This window comes from Boleophthalmus pectinirostris, unplaced genomic scaffold, assembly GCF_026225935.1.
Source record: "Boleophthalmus pectinirostris isolate CB_2022bp ecotype Guang Dong unplaced genomic scaffold, ASM2622593v1 HiC_scaffold_4, whole genome shotgun sequence".
NCBI classification, from domain to species: Eukaryota; Metazoa; Chordata; class Actinopteri; order Gobiiformes; family Gobiidae; genus Boleophthalmus; species Boleophthalmus pectinirostris.
The window spans coordinates 15,278,425-15,298,857 of record NW_026571353.1 but is presented as its reverse complement, the minus strand read 5'-3'; the positions used below and the strand labels follow the sequence as shown (position 1 = coordinate 15,298,857).

Here is a 20,433-nt window from a genome sequence, read left to right as displayed (position 1 = left end):
ACAAAGGCCTCAAGGAACAACAAAGAGTGCTGAGCCAAAATGTATTTCAACACTACTGGATTGCACATGCAGTTGTAAGGAAGTTTGGTACCAGCATTGCTCACATGTGTAGTGTCAATGTATATAACAGGCTGGATCTGGTCCCTATCACAGGGCAATGTTTAGGGCTTAATGTGGATGATTAGTTTTCTTCACAGAGACATTACCGGTGACACTGTAAGACTGCAGTGTGTGTGAATTTTCCCTTTCGACATTCACTCATTTTGCCATCTGTTTTCATTTACAGCCAACAGGAAAATGTAAGATACATTAGTCCATGGTCCTGGGCTGGTTTCAGCTTCTCTTTGTGGCCGCATTCACAGTGTCGTCAAACATGGCTTTAATCCAATTTGTTCATGTCACTGTGTCAGGTTCATCCCAGTTCAGTATATTTTATACTCTAAAAAGAAAACTACTATCTTAAAATGCAAAACGGAGTGTTAATTGGAAATTGTATTTGTCACAAGTGGCTGCATCCACAAGCCTATAAATTATAAGAATCAGCATTCAAATTTCTTAAATAAATACATGCAGGGCTGGCTATCATGTGACCTACCCAAGTTCCCCAGGTTGTCTCTGCTGAGGAGCCAGGGACAAGTGCCTTATCTGAGCAAACCAGTGTTCATAGTCATAAGTACTTGACTGGTGGCATGCGCCTGGGTAATTTTGAGATTGTGAAAGGAACCTAATACCCCTACACTAAAAATGTGGAAGGAAAGTATGATGGACATTGCTCCATTTGAAAAAAAAATGATGGAGAGGGTGAATGAGGAAGACTGAGCAGTGGGACAGTTTTTGTTTGTCGTTTGTTTTTAAATGCTCAAGTGTGTTCATTTTTATTAGTTTTGTAATGTACTCACCACAATTGTTTCTTTAGTATAAGGGAAAAAATACTTTTAACTGGGTAAACTGCCTGTCAGTTGTGTATGTTTAGAGACTCATAATGCATGCATTTTAGAATTTTACAAATGTTTATTTATCTGTTTATTTTACCATCTAGTTTTCAGCACTACTTCCAAAGCTACTAGTTCATTCTGTTGATTGGAAGTTGGAGTACATGATGGCTTGAGCACTTGCAACAGACAGAATGAGAGCATGCGTTTCCTTTGTAATCGGAGCCTATAGTCAGGACAGCTCGACTGTCAGCTTCACTCACTTTTTCCAGAAGGAAATCGTGCAGACAATTCATGCACTTATGTAGTCTGAGGAGTCGATGCTGGAGGAGGAGTAAGCCTAAGAGGTGTGTAGTTTTCTGTACACACCCAGACTGGCAATTAAAGTTTTTTGAGAGGAGTGATTGAAGAAAAAGGAGGGTAGTGGTCCGAATTAAAAGCTGAGCCAAACCCTAATTACTGCATTCTTATACTTTAGCCATTAGCTCACTGTCTCATGAGAGTCCAAATTGTATATGCAGGAATGACATGGAAAGACTGACATAATCAAAAAAGATACATGAAGGCTGCTGACAGCATTGCTTTGTAATAGTTTAAGTTATATTCCATTATCTAAATAAAATGCTGTGTCCCTCAAGAGCCAAAGTGTGCATCCAAATCTTTGAATCTCTCTAGCATATGGAAGGAAGGAAAGGCACAGGCCATTAAAGAAAGTATGCAGTATATACGTAAGACATAATTGCCTTAGATTTTGTTTCACTCAAAATAAACAAGTTGTGTTCTAAAGGGACACAACTTGTCAATGTAAATGTATACAAGCCAATTCTGTGATCTGTTCCTATCATATTGAAAGAGGGAAAGGTCTCAATTTCTGCATGTCATCACTCTTCCTCAACCAATTTTATTCTGTTTTCTAACAACAAAGCAAAAAGTTTTAATAGGCTCCATTTAACCGTGACCAGCCAAGCAAATGTTTTCCTACATCACATCATTTCACAGATTGGATTACATCAATTTTATTTTTCTTTTCAGACAAAGGAGCAACAGGATCAAGTCTTAAACCAGAGCAATAAAATCTTCCTCTACTGTGCTTTCCTGGACTATAGGTGAGTCATAATTTACACAAAGCTGTTTTTATCTGAAGTGATGTTTTTTAAGGATATGCTGTGCTTGGAGTGGTCAACATGGGAGCAGTAACACTGCTTGAGTTGGATAGGTGTATTTCCTTTTAAACCAGAAACATGTGTTGGTATAAAATATATTCTCTTCAAAATCCCTTTAAATCAGTAAAATGAGCCAAAACACTATTAAGAAGAATAAATTGTATTACTCAACCCCCCCCCCCCCCCCATTGACTGTAACTCTTCAAGGATGACAAATTGTGTTGCGTTGTGTATTGCAGTCACTCATTAGTTTTATATTTTACATTTTTCAGCTCAAAAGAAGGAGTATGGTCTAATGAAGGCTGTGTCCGCTCAGACGGGAACATGACGTATTCTGTATGTCTGTGCAACCACCTCACCAACTTCGCCATCCTCATGCAAGTCGTGCCAATAGAGGTGAGACATAGCTCAGGCATTTTCATTTTTGATAACAGTTTGCAATACTACTACTACTACTACTACTACTACTACTACTACTACTACTACTACTATTACTACTACTACTACTACTACTACTACTACTACTACTACTACTACTACTAATAATAATAATAATAATAATAATAATAATAATAATACATTTTATTTATAAAGCACTTTTCTAAACACTTAAAGATGCTGTACAAAGAATACAATTAAAAAGAGTACATACAAGGTAATAGACAAAATATAGGCATGATTTAAGAGCAGGCTAAACTTTAAAAGCGGTTCTAAATAGATGAGTTCTGAGCAATTTCTTGAAGATGGATAGTTCAGTACAGTCTCGGATTTGCTGAGGTAGAGAGTTCCAGAGGGTGGGGGCAGCAATGGAGAAGGCTCTGTTTCCCCACTACACAAATAAATACCAAATAATAATATGTTAATAGTAATTAATATTACTAAAGAAAGCCTCAAAAGATGACTCGCAGCTAACCCAGTCTCAAGCCTGAAGAAATGCCAGAGATGGAAAGTTGGTGAATATACCAACCAATGCTAAGTCCTGTATTCATTGTGTTTTTGGTTATTAGACAAAGATGGCTTTGGGTCTTATAGCTTGTATAACTGTGTTAAAAAGTGTAAAATTGGTTTACCATTTTTGGAGAGGAAATTGTGGTTTGGCACACAGATTCTGATTAACCACTCCTCACTCTTTTCACTTAGCTTCAGTAAGATACAAGTAATATTTTACTAGTGGCTTTACATGCAGACGTGCGGACAGCTATGATAAAATGTGGCTATTTGGTGTTATTGCAAAGGCCAGTGGCCTGTCTCCCAAACCACTTGAAATGCCCTTTTTTAACATTTGGGACTATAAAATGTAAAATTCACATTTGTTCAAGATTTCGGACAGTATCCCTGACAAGACAAGTTTTGACCAAAATGAAGTTGGCCACAGATGTATTTTAGGAACACCAGTTTATTTGATGCTATACTTTGCCTCAGCCACTCTCTAATTAGTGGACTGCCGTACACCACAGCTGCAGCATCCCACAGAACACTATTCTGGACCTCAGACTCCTGGCCTCATAATGACAAGGCTCACATGTGCATGGGCAGAGGAGAATAGCTGCCAAACACTTGAAATATCTGAAAAACTACAAAATCACTATTACTCACTGTATTAAATAAATGTTGTAATTTTTAGGGCTTTGCTATGAATAATATTATAATCAAATCAAGATCCATAGTCAGAGTCAATCTTTTAACTGACAGGCCTGCAGCCATTCCTCTGTCAGTCTAAGGATGTGGTTTAGAGGAATAAATAATGTCACTATTTTGTATATTAAATACCTGTCTGTATTGTACACAATAAAGTCTGTGTTGTTGATGTTTATAAAAACGAAATTGGAAACCATAGTTAGCCACATTTGTTTTTAATAATAATAAATAAAATCAATTTGAAATAGCAGTTGCTCAATACAAGGCTATACTGTCCAGGCCTGAATTAAATAAGACAAAAACAGTGATATATTATATTAAAATAAAAAGACATAAATAACATTTCTTGTAAAAATTGCTTTACATAATTTATTGAACTATTATATATATATACTATATATAACAGCACTAAACCACATGTTATAAATATTATAATTTTTTTGTGATTGTGTTTTGTTTTATTGTTTTATGACACAAAGCTCACCACTGGCCACCGGGTGGCACTGTCTACCATTGGCTATGTTGGCTGCTCAATATCCATCTTCTGCCTTGCCATTACTTTGGTCACTTTTGCAGTCCTCTCGTAAGTATATCTGAACATATTTGTGTTCTCATTAATAAGATAATTAAGATGATAAGGCTTTTTCATTTTTTTTATTATTATTTTTTATTTTTAGTTCAGTAAGCACCATCCGCAATCAGCGCTACCACATCCATGCAAATCTGTCCTTTGCCATTTTGGTGGCTGAAATCCTCCTACTCATCAGTGCTCGGTTTGAACCAGGCACTGTAAGCATTGCCAACATCCTTTAATCAATGTAAAGCTAATCCTATTCTTGCAGATAGGATATAACGATTCCTCTTTTTCTCTCTGTCTCTGTAGCTGTCTTGTAAAGTCATGGCTGCGCTGCTTCACTTCTTCTTCCTGAGTGCTTTTGCCTGGATGTTGGTGGAGGGCCTCCATCTTTACAGTATGGTCGTCAAAGTATTTGGCTCTGAGGGAAGCAAACACTTTTACTACTACGGCATTGGCTGGGGTATGTCTCCTAGGAATAAAAGACTGTATTTTAACTTTTACATGTATGAGGGCCTGTTCTTGAAAACAAGGAGATTACAAAGCACTTGCACAATTATCCCATGTATTGTAAAAGTAGGGCTTCAGAATTTGAGAAAATACTGAATTATGAACTGCTAAACTAATATAAGAATTTCAGAGCATGTTTGTAGGGGTCTAAACTACAAGATTGTTTTATAAAAACACCCACAGGACAGTTTGTTCTTTATAGTACAGAGAATATTCTTTTATAATTGCAGCCTTTGTGATTTGATAATTGTGCCTACTCAACTTACAATTTTTACTCTATTGTGCTATTGCGCTATATTGTTCTACTCTAAGTGAGATAAGAGAGTACACAAGCCCTAAGAGTACACAAGAGAAACATGTGTGGTGCCAGTCCAACCACTGATTTCACATCACCTTTTCCAAGCAACCTCTAACTTGACCGTATGGCCGCATTTATTATGACTTGGTTAAATATTCCCTTAAAGCAAATAGGACTGACCCGGTTACACCTGCTTTAACTCAAGTTACTCTATAACAAATTTCTTTATGTTTATGTTTTTGAACCACAGCTGAGTGACAGTTTTTAAAAATACAGATCATATTTCTGCCATGTTTGTCTGTTTAGAGAATGCACTCTCTCTCATTCACATGTTAAACCAATTAGTACAAAGGATATGCTTTTTATGACTTTCCGTTCTTCTAGTATGTTTGATGTGGCCAACTGTAAATAATGTGAGAATTATTTTTTTCCCCATTACTGGCTTTGATAATTTATTGGTAGTGATGTAACGATATCCAAATCTCTCGGTAAAATTTTTTCTCAATATGCATCTCAGAGTTTGATATTTATGGCAATATTCTGAGGAAGCTAACAAAACTGTGAATACGCTACTTTTTCCTCTTGAAATGCCATGAAAACACTTTGGTTCTATCATAATCCAAAGAATAAAGCACTGTTTATTTATTTATTTAGCTATTGCTGCACCATAACTATTAATTTAAGCAAAGAGACTTGTAATTTGATCTCTTGTGATAGTCCGTGATATTACTAGGAGTCGTTTTATGATACGATATTTCTGTTATTGTTACATCCCTGGTACTTAAAATATTTTCTTTTGTTGCCTTAGATAATTAAACATATAAATCTTGAGTAAATCTGTCTTGCAGTGCATTATTCGTAGTATTTATGAAGTCTAGACAAAGTTGCAGTGAAAGTGAATCAATCCGCTGTGCAAACAATGAGTTGGGCACAGCGATATTTTGCCTAAATTTATCTCCACCATCTGTGTTGACTTTGTGTGTGCCATCAGGTTCACCGCTGCTGATCTGCGTGGTGTCCATGACTTCAGCTTTAGACAGTTATGGAGAGGTGGATAAGTGAGTATGGCAAAAAAAAAATCCATGGAAAACTTAAGTGGAATTTATTGTGCTTTGGGCTAAACTGTGGCATTGCATGAATGTAACATCAGCTGTGGACTGAAATTGGAATCCTGGCTTGGTGTGACTGGAAGCTTTAACATACTGAATGATGTAATACATATATCAAGAGAGAGAAGAGAGAAAGAGGTGCGTTATTGATCGCAGAAATTCAAGTTGCTGCAGCAGCATTAATACTTCTCAGTTACCTTTGTGTCTCAGTCAAATGTCTCAGTGCAGTTTAACAGGAGGACTGGTCAGGTAGGGTTAGCAGGCCTGTGTCAGGGCAGTTTGAGGAGAGGAAAAGCCAAAAGTGTCCCTACTCTGTGTCCCACAGCATCACTACAGTGTCCAAGGGGAGCCAGGTGAACACAACAGTAAAGTCCTCACTCTTACTACACTCTGGTCTTTGTGTTTGTGATGAAATGGTTCATTCCTTCAAAGAGTTTCTTCTGGAAGCTCTTCTTTGATATTTGCTGCCGCATATGGTGCAAAAATATGCAGCATCTCAAATATCTTTGGCTAGGTCCTTAGCTAGCTCCTACCTCTAACATAGCAAAAATCAAAAGTATACTGTCTGAACCAGACTTGGAGAGACGTATTCATGTATTTGTCTTCAGTAGGTTAGACCACTGTAACAGTCTGCTCACTGGTCTCTCCAAACGAGCTGTAAGACAGCTGCAGTACATTCAGAACACTCGAGTCCTGATTCTGTCCAAGAAGTACAAGCACTTGTGTCCTGTGCTCAGGTCTCTGGCTCCTGTGGCTCAGAGAATATACTTTAAAGCAGCAATGCTTTCTATCCATGGTCTAGCACCAGAGTACATCTTTGACATATTAGTGCCATATGAACCATCTGCACTCTGAGGATCTCAGGGACCGGCCTCCTGCTGGTGCCCAGAGCCAGGATCAAACGTGGACCAAACAAGAACTAAACATGGACTAAACATGGTCTCTGGGAGGCTGTGTTTCATTTTTATACTGCTAAAACCTGGCACAGTCTTCCTGAAGATGTGAGACAGGCCTCTGCTGTGACTATATTTTAATCCAGGCTCAAACTGGCTCTGTTTAGCTGTGCTTGTGACAGAAATATTTTTATTCCACGCAATCTCTTCTCTATTAATGTTCATTTTATGATGATTATTTATGTTTTGATTTGTTTGTATTGTGATTTTAATGTCTTTCTTATTCTGTAAAGCCCTTTGGAATACTTTGTGTATGAATTGTACTATACAAATAAACTAGCCTAGTTTGCCTCCTTGCACGGTCTCCATGGATATGGGAAAAACAAACAATTCATTTCACACAATCCAGCAGTCCCTTACTTATCTCCCTTGAGCTGCACATACTGCAGTTCTTAGTTGGTTAAAATCCTATGATATGATGTTAAAAACTGAGCTCAAAAACCAAAACATTTCGAAAACTGCTCAGTGTGTGTGAGCCAGGTGCCACTAAAGCAGCCAACCACTCTGTTGCCATGGGAGAGAAGGACAGGAATTTAAACAAACAGATAAAACAAAACACTCTTTTTTTGTCAATTCATAGTAAATAAGCGAATCAGCTTTGCTTATTTTTGTTCTTATACTGGTATTTTCAGTTTGAGACAATTGATTGCAAGTTGTAATATACCTCATTAATATTTTACTAAATATTTGCCTCAATCCCATATTTATTTAATTCTTCTTTTACACCCCAATGATTAGTTAACTTAATACTGTTACTACTTAACTGACTGCTTCTTGATTCACAGTGATTTAGAGTTACCCCTTTTATACTGATGGATGTGTATTTTACGTTTCTTTTCTGTTTTCATAGCTGTTGGTTATCATTGAAGAATGGTGCCATCTGGGCATTTGTCGCACCAGCACTCTTTGTTATTGTGGTAAGTAACAACAAAAGATATTGTCAGGTTTTCACAGCTCACAGTTTAGTTACAGATAATAAACTAAAATGTGTTGTGTTTTCTTTCAGGTAAACATTGGCATTTTGGTTTCTGTAACAAGGATCATATCTCGCATCAGTGGAGAGAATTATAAAGTTCATGGAGATGCTAATTCAGTTAAGTGAGTTCATTCGTTAAAAAGTACTCACCGATTTAAATAAAGTGATGAGCAAAGTCAGCATCACCAAACTGTCTTTCTTTGGTTTAAGGCTGACAGTAAAAGCAGTGGCTGTACTCCTGCCTATTCTGGGGATATCTTGGATCTTTGGTGTTCTTGCTGTCAACACACACTCTTTAGTGTTCCTATACGTCTTTGCTATATTCAACTCATTGCAGGTAAGTGACACCTCACGTAAGCTCTAATTGACCAGACAAGAAACTGTTAATCTAAATCAGTTTCTTCACATTTTCTGTAGGGATTTTTTGTCTTTTTGTTCCACTGTCTTCTTAACTCTGAGGTATGTTTTTTAATTTATTTTAAATGTGTAAAATGTTTCATGCTGTAATTTAATTCAGCTATACAAATGTGCTATTTTGCAGGTCAGAGCAGCATTCAAGCACAAAACCAAAGTGTGGTCGCTAACCAGCAGTTCAATTCGTAACATCAATGTAAAACCCTTTCACTCTGATATTGTGCGTTCTCTTTTAACTTAACCTTACTTAACTTATGAACACTTAAAATACCCTTGTGTCTTTTCTTTATTTTTAGATCAATGGAAACAAAGATGGTGTTATTCCCACTAAGATGAACACATGGGACAAAAGTGACAATTCGGCCAATCGCATTGATCTCTCTGCAGTATAGGTCTCATAGATTCTCAGTTTGTCACTGAAGGACTATCCATTCAAAGAATAAAGTGAGAATACTAAAGTAAATGTACAGAATCAATGTACTGTGCCTTTTAATAGATATTTGAATATGTTGTGTGTTTTGTGACTTCTGTGCTCAGTTCAATCCATTTTGTTCATATAGAGTCTAGCATTTAAAAAATATACAAATTTAAAAAATCATCAAGGGTTTTTTATGTTGCTTAGAAAAACAACACTGTCAAAAACATAATATCCACAGCAAATGTGATGGAAGCTTCTCATTAAATCTGTATTTTAGTCCATTTCTGTTGCAAAGAGGAAGATTGCTTTAGAAAGATCATCATTAACTGCTAATCTAGGTAGCCTTAGCTAATGAGTTTTTGGCTAAAATTGTATTTATTTATTATGTGACGTGAAATCTTTTCCTCTTTTCTATGACGTCTGTAGAAAATGTCATTTGTTTATTTTTGTGTGTCATATTTTATATAAATCAACTGATATTTTGTTGTACCTCACTTAAAGCTGCATGCCCTGTCCTTGTGGAGAAAGGTAAATGATTGCTGTGAAGGTCCTGTGGCTATTTGATTTTCACATTTTAAACCTTTGTAAATAAATCTTTTGGTACTTCGGTTCTTTGGTTACTTTGCCAGACTGTTAATATTGTGTGTTTACTGTGAGGAAAGGGACTTATTTACTTATTAAGGCTTACTGTATCAAACAGGCTACAATATCAGGATTCATTCACTGTGACTGTACTCCCTTTCATGTCATACGTATTTGCTTTTTATTTTGAATACTTTCTCATGTCACCATGTTCTTTGCTTTCTTGCTATCATAGCCATTAAAATGTTTGGACTAAAATAGTTTTGACGTTTTACTTTGAAATGGTATGGTCTTCTCTATATTCAACATTAGAAAATAGAAATATATAGTTATTACGTGGATATGTATGTATATTGTAGACTGTATATTTAGGCAAAACCTTTATCTAGGATTAGGCAGCATAAAAATCATTTGGAAAAAATGTATTTAGCAATTTCCCATAGCTGTTGTTTAAAATAGAGCGCTGCTATTTTACGACGCGTCCCTAAAGGCACCGACGTAAAAATGTTGCGCATGCGCAATCGAACAAGTAAATGTTTTGGAAAGGTGAGCAGCGGCTTCCAATATCGGTACAGACTTTCTTAAGTAGTTTCCATGTTGAGACGGGCGAGTATTTGTGGTAGTGTTTATAATGCATTTATTATTCAACAACTGATAAGATTAACTTAAGATTTAAACGTGGGTACAATTTCATTTGTTTACATTTTAGGTACGTTGCTAACTTTCTTACTGTCAACAGCCTCTGTGAATTTTTGTCATGTTTTTCGTGGGATGTTGTGTTTTTCATCAGTGAAATGGAATCAGTCAACATTGTGAGAGTGTCGTGGGACTGTGTTCTTACTTTTCTTAAAACTGCATCCCCGTAAGCCTGCTGGAAAACTTTCTTTGCTATGGAATCTATTGGGAAGTTTGAGTTCAGTAGGAAAGACCTTATTGGTCATGGAGCCTTTGCTGTCGTGTTCAAAGGCAGACACAGACAGGTAGGTTTTTGGATACTTGTGCTACTCTAGCTGTGAATTGGAGTATTAATATTTATAATCTATATTACAAGAAGCGTCATTGGGAAGTTGCCATAAAGTGCATCAACAAGAAAAACCTGGCCAAGTCACAGTCACTGCTTGGTAAAGAGATCAAAATACTAAAGGTAATGTATTTTTTCCTATTTATATATACGAAATGTGTTTGATTGTATTGATGTTTAACTTAAGTTATTATTTTTCCCTTATTTCATTCAGGAGCTTAAACATGACAATATTGTTCGGCTATTTGAATATCAGGTAGGACATATTTATCATCACACACACATTGCTATTTTTTTCAAATCATCAAATTTAAATTATTAGGTAATAAAATGCCACAAGCAAAATCACTGCATGTGTGACTGGTGTTTTTCCCACTTCTCATCTTTCTTAACACTTGCCAAACAGCTAAACATGCGTGAGCTAATACAGCATGTTGCAAACAGGTGACAGCTTGCAGCCGCCCAAACAACAGCTCATAAAACACTTGAATTTGACACGGGTACATGGCAAATGGAAATAACGCAAATGACCTACAAAGGAGACAACTTCTGTATATCCTAGTACACAGTATGACTAGGCCTACTGTGCAAATTATTGACCATTTTAGAATTATAGTGAAACATAATTATGCATGATGCAACCCCTTGTGTTTTTACACATAGTGGAACTGACAGCTCAGGTTGCAAACTTATTCACCCCTCCTTCTGTCACCTCACACTTCGTGTCTTTTTCAATGGAAATCTAGTGCCCTGTTAAATTTAGGAGGGGTCACAAATGACACAGAGGACAAAATGGCGTTTGGTTTCAGACCATTAGTATAACTCTTGTCACCAAGAATCACTGGAAGAGCTGTCAGTGAAGCTCCTGGAAGTTGTTGTTGTGTAACATGATGCACCACAAGTTTACAAAGGATATAGAGTAATTACTCATCAGGCATTATTATCACACAAAATCAACTGTCTATCATTGTAACCACTAAATGGTTTGTTTGATTCAACAGGAGATTGGAGGCTGTGTCTATCTAGTTATGGAGGTTAGTTAAAAACATATTCATAATGGTGCATCCATGTCGCATGTGTTAAACATTGTATTGTTGTTGTTTTTTTTTTTGTTTGTTTCATTTTTTTAGTACTGTAATGGAGGAGACCTCGCTGAGTACCTTCACTGTAAGAGAATCCTATTACACAAGTTTTATCTGTAAAAAAAATAAATAAATCATGCTTTCTCTCTCATTTGCCTTATATAACAGTACTGCCATATTATCACTTCATTACAGAGAGGAATAAGTATACAATAATCACTCAAAACCTGACTTGATGTTAAACAAAAAATATTGCCCCCATCTTAAACCTTATGATATTTATGTACAGGCTAAATTTGTTTTCTTGATGTCATTGTAACCCATTTGTCTTTACCCCATCTGTTGCCAGCTTCTGTCATTACACCAAGTTGCCCAACTTGTGCCATTGCCAAGAGGCACAGAGCAGTTTGCAACACAACACTCAGTCACACTTAGCAGCCCAAAAGCACCCATATGACCTTAAACAACTGCCTCCCCACCCCTCCAGTGTGGCAGTGCTAGATACAAAATTTTGTACTATAGCAGAGAAGTACAAAATGTATCTAAATGTTTTTTTTTTTTGTATATATATATATATATCTAGCAAAGGGCACCCTAAGTGAGGACACAATCCGCATTTTTCTTCAGCAAATAGTTCAAGCCATGAAAGTCCTACAGGGTCAAGGCATTCTGCACAGAGACCTCAAACCTCAAAACATTTTGTTGTGCCATGGTGAAAGACGAAGAGCAAGCTCTCTCAACACATGCATAAAAATAGGTAAAAAAAAAAAAAAAAAATATATATATATATATATATATATATATATATATATATATGTATATGTGTGTCTTATGTGCCTTTCCACACACTGATGTATTTCTTCTTTGGTTTACAGCTGACTTTGGGTTTGCTAGGCACCTCCAGACAAACACTATGGCGGCCACTTTGTGTGGCTCTCCTATGTACATGGTAAGTATTTGTAAAGTTTATTTTTTTATGCCTTAATTTGTGATAACTATGTTTGTGTGTATACAGGCGCCAGAAGTCCTCATGTCCCAGAACTATGATGCAAAAGCAGATCTGTGGAGTATTGGGACCATTGTTTACCAGTGTCTGACGGGAAAGGCCCCATTTTATGTAAGCTCTAAAAAGAAATAAAAATAATATTAGAAATCTTCCACATGAAAATATATTATTAATCCAAAACTATAGGCATGTGTGTTAGTCTTGTATTTAGACATTGGTCTCCGTCTGTTATAGAACACTTGTTTTCCATCAACATTTCATAGTGTTGTGTCACAAGTTCACAACTGACCATATCACTTTCTGCTTTTCACATGGGAGCCGCATCACGCTACATTATTCCTGGAGATCTTCGGGTGGTATTTTTGTTTAGACAGACCACACTGCAGAGCTGAGCTGATCTCTTTTGGCCAGGCTAAATTCTATTCCTTGCTGACAGCTGGGGAAGAACCTGGAATATTTTGTTGATTTGACCCTTTGCAGCTAATTTATGGGATATACTTTGAATGCCTATTCCCTGAAAAGGAAAGGGAATGTGTCATTAGTGTTTCTGTGAAACATTGTACTGAAAATAATGTTTGGTTAGTTTAGCAAATCAGATACTGCATCTTTTGTGTGTAATGTGTAGAGCATATTCCACAATGAAATATTTTCAGTCTGGTATTAACATATCTACTGATTTTGCACATGTTTATATTTTAGGCCAGCACACCACAGGAGCTCCGTCTTTTTTATGAAACCAACAGGACCCTCTTGCCCAGGTTGGTGCTTTGCAAAAACAAACATTCTAACACGTGCTACAAAGATGTATTTATTACTAGGAAGTTGTCCACATATTGTAATGAGTGCCTCTACCTATAGGCTTCTCAGTTTACTAACGATCAATTTACCATGAACTCTGTGACACAAGGAAATGATTAGCTTGGTACATGATCACGTGTCAAACATGCACACAACATGCATGCACATGTAGGGTAACATATAGAGTTTTCAATACCCTATTGTTTGCATGCCTTTATTTCATTTTATTTTATCATAGTTCATATTTACTATTATTATGCATTGTTTTACGTTGCACCATATTGCAGAAGCAAATTCCTAGTTTGTGAATTTTGCTCACTGACAATGACAATAAAACTTATTCTGATGGCAACTGACAAGTGGCATTACCCTACTTACCATAGGAAAATGTTAAAAGGGACCTCTGAAATGTGAACATTAAATAGATCTACAGAAACCATTTAGAGACAATATTGAAGCATTGCGGTATGATTTGCATACATTGCCAAAATACTGGTAAATCCGTAGTTTGACTGGACATTATTTAAGGTAGTAAGTCTGAGAAATTTCTCATTCATCTGTACATAGATGTTTTTCTTTGATAATGTTGCCTCTAGTTATCTTGCTGAAAACAAGATCTTATGATGTTTAAAATAAGAAATAGAGGGAGTTCAAAGTGAAGCGTAGATTGGTTCCCTGCTCTTAATGACTGCTGCCCAGACTTATCTTTGGAAGAGATAAAATTTGTTGTATACCCCTGTTTGTACATGTGTTTGGCCAAGACCGTTGTTTCCTAATCATTTCTATTTATAACCTTTAAGAGCTGCGTGTTAGAGGTTAGTGCAGCTATCGCTTTCCACATGACCCACATAACTCCACACAGACATAAACATGTATCGAGTTGTTGCTCATAGTGCAATAGAAAATGAAGCCATACATATTCATAAAAATAATAGATTTGACAAAGTATGGCAATAAATGTATATGTGTTTTCATAGTATACCAAAGGAGACCTCTAGTAATCTACGACATCTCTTGCTGGGACTGTTGCAGAGAAATCCTAAAGACCGGATAACTTTTGGCAAGTACTCATATCGAAGGGTACTTTTTATTCTCTTTCACCCAGGTCTCACACATTCTTCACCTTTACAGATGAATTTTTCCACCATCCTTTCATGAAAATGGACTCATCATCCAGAAAAAGTAGGCACAATATCTTATAATCATTTTAGTGTAAATCAGTGCCTTACATGTATACATACTGTATTTTTCAACAGGTGCGCCAACAGTGTTGTCATGCCCAAGCAGTGGCTCCTCTAATTGTGGCTCCTTAGCCTCGCATCCTGCCTCCTCTCCAGTTAGTTTCAGACAATTGTTTGTATTCTTTCCTATTTAAATAGATGTGATTTTAAATAAAATGTGTTGAATGGACTTTCACAGGATTCTTCAGGATTTCCATTAACAGAAGGAGCTGAAGATCATAGGAATGTCTCATCCTTCACAGACGAATATGTCATGGTGCCTACCCAATCTCCCAGTAAGACTGAACATATTGAACACGTTGAACACATTGAACATGTTTTAAAATGATCCCTATTTCACTTACCTTAGTCTCTTAAAGGCTGTATAGAGGATTTTCCAAGGAACGAGAAATCCAGCGACTGTTTGTCCTTTTTCAAATGTTGCGCATGCGTGAAACCACCCCCCCTCCCCTACAGCTCCCTACGTAGAAACGCCTCCTCCCGCCTCCTCTTTACGCCAGAAACAGGTTTGTTTACAGCCGGTGCGCTGCACATGACTTGTAAACAACTAACTACAGTGTTGGTTAGGCAAGACGGAGAAGTGAGGAGCGGGGGGAGAGCGGGTGTGCGGACATTTCGTTCGCGGACGAGAAGTGAGGAGCAGGGAGAAGAGCGGAGCAGGGAGAGGAGAGAGGAGAGGGGAGCGGTGCGCGGAGATTCCGTGTCCGGAGAAGTGAGGAGCAGGGGGAAGAGCGGAACGGGCAGCGGGGACAGGAGCAGGAAAGGGGTGCAGAGAAGGTTGCGCGGAGATTCCGTGCGAATGAACTAGCTACAACACGCAGCAGCAAGCGGACTCTTTCTTTGCCTTGAAAATTACGTTTTCAGACATAGGATATCGCTTTTGTGTCCTGAAAAACGTTTGACTAGCTCTTGGAAATAAAGTACGTTTTCATAATAAGCAGAAGTGACCTGTCCAGGAGTAATTTGGCGACCAATGCGTCAGTCTTTAGACCCTGCGTCTGCTTCAGTCGCGCCATCGCTGGAATGAATCTATAAGAATCACCTTAGTTTGGCTTCGCTGCTTTTCCCCTTGTCTTCTTCTTTCAGCGACCTCAAAAACGGACTTTCTTTTGCGGCTAACTGCTCCTGGATTCTTGTCTGCCATTGCAACAAACTTTGTAACTGCAAGGAAGATATAGGTCAAAAAAAGCCGCTAAGAACTGTTGCGTTGGTGGAGTAAACAGCGTCTGTGCGGCTTGCGTCTGTGGACTGCGTGACAGGCGTACGTAAACCACGTACCGGCGGCGCGCAGGCAAGTCAGTTACGCTAGAACCGTAGGGAGATTGATTGACAGCCTGTCAGCTAACAGATAACGAGGCAGTGTCGTTATCTATTGGCAAATGTTTAGCTGGCCCCACCACGTCCAGAGTTGATGAATTTTTATTCTCTTTTTTTTGGTCATCATAATTACAAGGCTACTGCACCTCTATAATGCTATCATTGACAACTTGAAACAAAAAAAAATCCTCCATACAACCTTTAAGTGTGTTGACGCGTATGAATGTTGAGTGTTGTATGATGCCTCATGTAGGTCCATTTACATGCACTGTCCCGTCCAAACTAATTATAGTAATAATGTACTGCCGTGTACCAAGTCATATATTTAACTTCTCAGGTGAATACACAAGTGATGCAGAATCAGAGTCACCTATTGCGAGTTGTCTGATCAACAGTGGGTGAGTTTCACATATACTGTTCACAATTCTATATAACTAGCATTATCTGAAAGATATATTATTACAGAGGCTCCTTGGTGTTAGAAGTCAATAAAACAACAGTAGGCATGACACCACCACACTCTCCTCTCCTTTCCCATCCTTGTACTTCTGACAGGTAAGAAAGCATCAAGTAACTACAACTGCTCTTGGGGTATCTACAAACTCTTGATTGTCTATTTCCTGCTTCTTTTTAATCAGCAAAGCTCTAACAGCCTCTTCTTGCAAGGGCAACCGTTCCTTGCCCATTCCTGTGCCTACTCAGATCCACAATTATCAGCGAATGGAACAGAATCTGCAGCCGGCAGGTTTGCATGGCTCTACCAGGCATGTGCCACCCCATCAGCTATAAAGTGTATCTCTCCTTGTAGTTGGTATGTTATTTAGTTTTTTACTTTTTTCTTTATGTTCTCAAACTTTCAGAGTCAAGCTTTGTTGTGCTAAAAATAGCAGTCTACCTTCAGAGTTCGCCACAGGAGGGGCAAGGCCACAGCAATCGTCTCCTGAAAGTGTGTTAAACATAGTAATGCCTTGCACAGATTTAGGACTCAAAAAGCCATGTCCACTTTGCTTTCAAATTATAACATAAAACATCTTGTTGTAGGTGGAGCTACACCACAGGTCCCTGAGCCGACATTACCACTCGGCACCAGGACATTATTGCTAACTGATATAAAAGATGGTCTACTGGGGGTTTGTATTATTAGTAGAATTTGAATTTGTAGAAAGTCTATGTCAAATTATTCTGGGAAATGAATTGCTTTTGAAAGTAAACTTGTATGTTGTTTCATTTTGCTGTCTTTCATCAGGTCCCCAGTAACTTGCACAAAAGGAGAAGAACAGTTGGGGATTTGCCATCTCTTCGCCAGTTTGTTCCCTATAATAGCAGCAAAGGTCATATTAAAAGGTCAGGGTCAAATATGCCTAATACCTTAGTTCTACAGGCCTTAAATTTACACTAAACAACTGTCTGAATCATTTACAGAGCAATAAGCACTACCAGATTGTCTGATATGCTTCTGAAAGCAGCATATGAAGCTACTGTTTTGGATGGAGGATCACAGGAGAGCCTGTGTGAGACAGATATGGGTAAGAAATGAATCTAGTACCATATGTTAAAAGGACTTGAAAATAAATGGCACGTTGAACTGGTTTAGCACCATCTTGTGGTTAAATGATTTTATTTTTTAACAGATGGCTCCCCTGTAACTGTGTTCACAATAGAGTCCCCAAGACGAGGAAGTGTTCCAGCAGACACAAGGATGCTACCTGGTATGTTTACTGTTCACTGCTATGTATGCTTTTTTGCTTATTATTTATTATTTACTGTCATTTATTTTAGCTGGCTCACCCAATTATAAGAGCTCTCCCTGGATCAGCAGTCGCCCCCTTCAGAGAGGAAATCATAAAAACAGTGAAACTGAAGCTATGGATGACAGTCCTCTGACCAATGTGGTGTTTCATCCTCCACAGCTTCCTGAAGATACACTGATGGAGGTATACAACCATATTTGTTGTACTGAAAGTACTACAAATATTATATTGCTCATCATTTCATTGTTTAAATTGTACTTTGTAACTACACTATGGACATGACTGTATTTGTTTTTTCCAGCAATCTCATACAGATTCGCTGAATAATCTACGTTTTACTCTGGCTTTTGTTCACTGCATTATGGAGTTAGCAATGTCAAAAGATCCAAGTCTGAATACCACCAGCAGCCCTGATGTTTCCTTTTTGGAACAAAGCATGTTGACCGATCAAATCAGCCTTTTAAGTCGAGAGTGGAGGTATAGTGTATATTATGAAAATAGACACATCTTTTTCCTCTGTGCTTTTTTTTTTTTTTTTTTTTTACATATTATTTTGATGTATCTTTGCAGTTATGCCAGTCAATTAGTGCTATACATGAAGGCTGAAGATTTTCTTTCCTCATCCTTACATTCTGCCAAAGAAGATATCAAACAAGGCCAACTCCTCCCCTCTGCAACAGTAAAACAAGGTAATAATGACGAAGGCATTTGAATATGCCTCTTGATTGGTTCCACGTTTATATTTTTGGGATGTTATGTTTCTTTTAGTAATTCGGAGACTTAATGACATGTACAAGTGCTGTGTGTCCAACTGTCGCTCACTCAATGATCAACTGCAAAACTTCCTTCTTGACAAACAGAAGCTCATTGATCGCTTCAATGGATTAACAGCAGAGAAGATCATTTATAGCCACACAGTTCACATGGTAAGCTCATACTGTTTTGTAAACATTCAACACTTTACATGACTTGTTTTAACATTGTGCTAAACGTGTAGGTGCAGTCTGCTGCCCTTGATGAAATGTTTCATTATGGGCTAGCTTCGATACAGAGATACCATAAGGCCCTTGTTCTTATGGAGGGCCTGTCAAGAATCCTCACAGAAAAAAATGACATTGACAGTGTTGAGAAATGTATGTGTTACGTTTATTGTCATAATATATACAATGTTACCTGTTTATTCTCAGCATTTGATTAGAACCTTTTTTTTTTTTTACAGGTAAACAGTGCATTGAGAGGCGGCTGTCAGCTCTTCACACCTTCTGATGTTCTATGTGTATGTCCAGAAATATTTACCTTTTTCTGTCCTTTTGCTGATTGAAGCACTTTATTACAGGAGCTGACCACATGTAGCATCTGTTTATTTCCCTTTTTATGGCTTTTGATTTATATTTTATTATGCTGGACATACTTGAACTCAGCTGGTGTAGCCTAATTATTTAATTACTAAATATGAATCAGGTTAATTATTGTGCTAGATTTGTGTTTAGCATTTTGCACAGGCATACATCTGAGAAAGTTTTCAATGGGGTTTACTTGAAACAAAAATGTTTATTGTACAGTATTTATTTTTAACTGAATTGAGCAGTGGAATTGTACTTGATTGTGTGATTGACTGTGTGTGTTGTCACATTCAAAGTTTGGTAAAATTCAGGTTAACACTGACTCGGGTGGTGTGCTGTTATAGTTTTGTTTTTTGTTTTTCTTACTCTGAAAAAAATACGGTGTATGTGTGTGAAAATAAACACTTTACCCATATTTGTACATTTTCCAGTTTCTCTGTTTGGTATTTAGTTTAATAATTGGATAAGTTGGGTGACAAGATTGGGGTTATCAAAAAGAAGGACAGCGAAAAAATTGGCGATGTTTGTACTTTGTAACCGGTAATTTCTGTTCGTTTTTGAATTTAATATTACAAATGTGTGTCTGGGGTTCTCACCTTGTTACTGTATTTCATTACTTTTTAGAGGTCTACTAAGCTATAGCTCAATAATATAAACCAATGTAACCTATATTTTTAATGAGTTATTTTCCTGACAGTCTATGTCCCCTGTCCCCTGCTCCACGTCACTTCTCACAGACAGGAGGCTTCAGTCTGTGATTGGGAGCAGGACGAACATTAAAGATATCTGGACGTGTGAACACGTTTTTATCTTGTATTTATCATGAGATACCGCTACTGGGGGTGAGACAATTCCAGTTTAGCGTGCCCGCGCCGCAGTTCGGTGCGTCTGAGTTTGCAACAAACTTTGAGCGTGGGATTTATGAACGTATCTCCACCAATATGAGGTCAGTTTTCATCAAATAAGAAGTGATGTGGAGTTTAAGATATGAAGAACTGCGTCATGATCATCCAACCTCCACGGTAGCTAATATGCATTGGTAATACGTTTAATGAATGTTGGTGACTTTTCTGATCACGCATGGGAGCGAGGAGAGAAAGGCGGAGTTCAGACGCACAGTACAGGAGAAGTGCCTGTCTTGTGTGGAAGTGTAATAAGATTTTACTGAAGATCCATGATTGTATCTGATGAGATGAGCAAAGACTGCCTCCAAAACGAAAATAAGTGTCCAACTGATCAACTGATGACATTTGGCATAATTTAGAAATTCTTCCAGAACGTTTTTTGTTTTTTTTTGTTTTTTTTTT

General features: G+C 37.6%; 2 protein-coding genes across 7 annotated transcripts in view; both read left to right on the top strand.

Annotated features, from left to right (window-relative positions):
- adgrd1 (adhesion G protein-coupled receptor D1) overlaps positions 1 to 9,772 on the top strand; it is a 30,659-nt gene extending 20,887 nt beyond the window's left edge. Inside the window, exons 16-27 of the mRNA XM_020935558.2 lie at positions 1,965 to 2,038; positions 2,368 to 2,491; positions 4,213 to 4,316; positions 4,411 to 4,522; positions 4,617 to 4,770; positions 6,107 to 6,173; positions 8,028 to 8,094; positions 8,184 to 8,275; positions 8,364 to 8,490; positions 8,571 to 8,612; positions 8,695 to 8,787; positions 8,864 to 9,772. Coding sequence (XP_020791217.2) covers positions 1,965 to 2,038; positions 2,368 to 2,491; positions 4,213 to 4,316; positions 4,411 to 4,522; positions 4,617 to 4,770; positions 6,107 to 6,173; positions 8,028 to 8,094; positions 8,184 to 8,275; positions 8,364 to 8,490; positions 8,571 to 8,612; positions 8,695 to 8,787; positions 8,864 to 8,959 — 1,152 coding nt within the window. The 3' untranslated portion in view covers positions 8,960 to 9,772. The remainder of the gene's footprint in view (positions 1 to 1,964; positions 2,039 to 2,367; positions 2,492 to 4,212; positions 4,317 to 4,410; positions 4,523 to 4,616; positions 4,771 to 6,106; positions 6,174 to 8,027; positions 8,095 to 8,183; positions 8,276 to 8,363; positions 8,491 to 8,570; positions 8,613 to 8,694; positions 8,788 to 8,863) is intronic.
- A 318-nt stretch (positions 9,773 to 10,090) lies between these two features.
- On the top strand, positions 10,091 to 19,541 carry ulk1a (unc-51 like autophagy activating kinase 1a). Of its 6 annotated transcripts, none has more exons than XM_055162016.1 (28): positions 10,091 to 10,113; positions 10,358 to 10,547; positions 10,619 to 10,711; positions 10,803 to 10,844; positions 11,590 to 11,622; positions 11,719 to 11,755; positions 12,254 to 12,427; positions 12,546 to 12,619; positions 12,686 to 12,787; positions 13,376 to 13,434; positions 14,452 to 14,534; positions 14,606 to 14,656; positions 14,731 to 14,810; positions 14,894 to 14,990; positions 16,370 to 16,430; positions 16,498 to 16,587; positions 16,671 to 16,796; positions 16,893 to 16,978; positions 17,074 to 17,162; positions 17,279 to 17,376; positions 17,455 to 17,558; positions 17,664 to 17,741; positions 17,812 to 17,966; positions 18,085 to 18,260; positions 18,354 to 18,472; positions 18,552 to 18,709; positions 18,781 to 18,916; positions 19,003 to 19,541. In XM_055162016.1, exons 2-28 carry the CDS (start codon positions 10,458 to 10,460, stop codon positions 19,047 to 19,049), a joined length of 2,538 nt encoding a protein of 845 aa, XP_055017991.1. In that variant the 5' UTR covers positions 10,091 to 10,113; positions 10,358 to 10,457; the 3' UTR covers positions 19,050 to 19,541. The 6 variants fall into 6 exon arrangements, with proteins under 6 accessions (XP_055017991.1, XP_055017990.1, XP_020791150.1 ...); XM_055162015.1 differs by having other exon boundaries at positions 10,103 to 10,136; XM_020935491.2 differs by having other exon boundaries at positions 10,108 to 10,245.
- Positions 19,542 to 20,433: the final 892 nt, after the last annotated feature.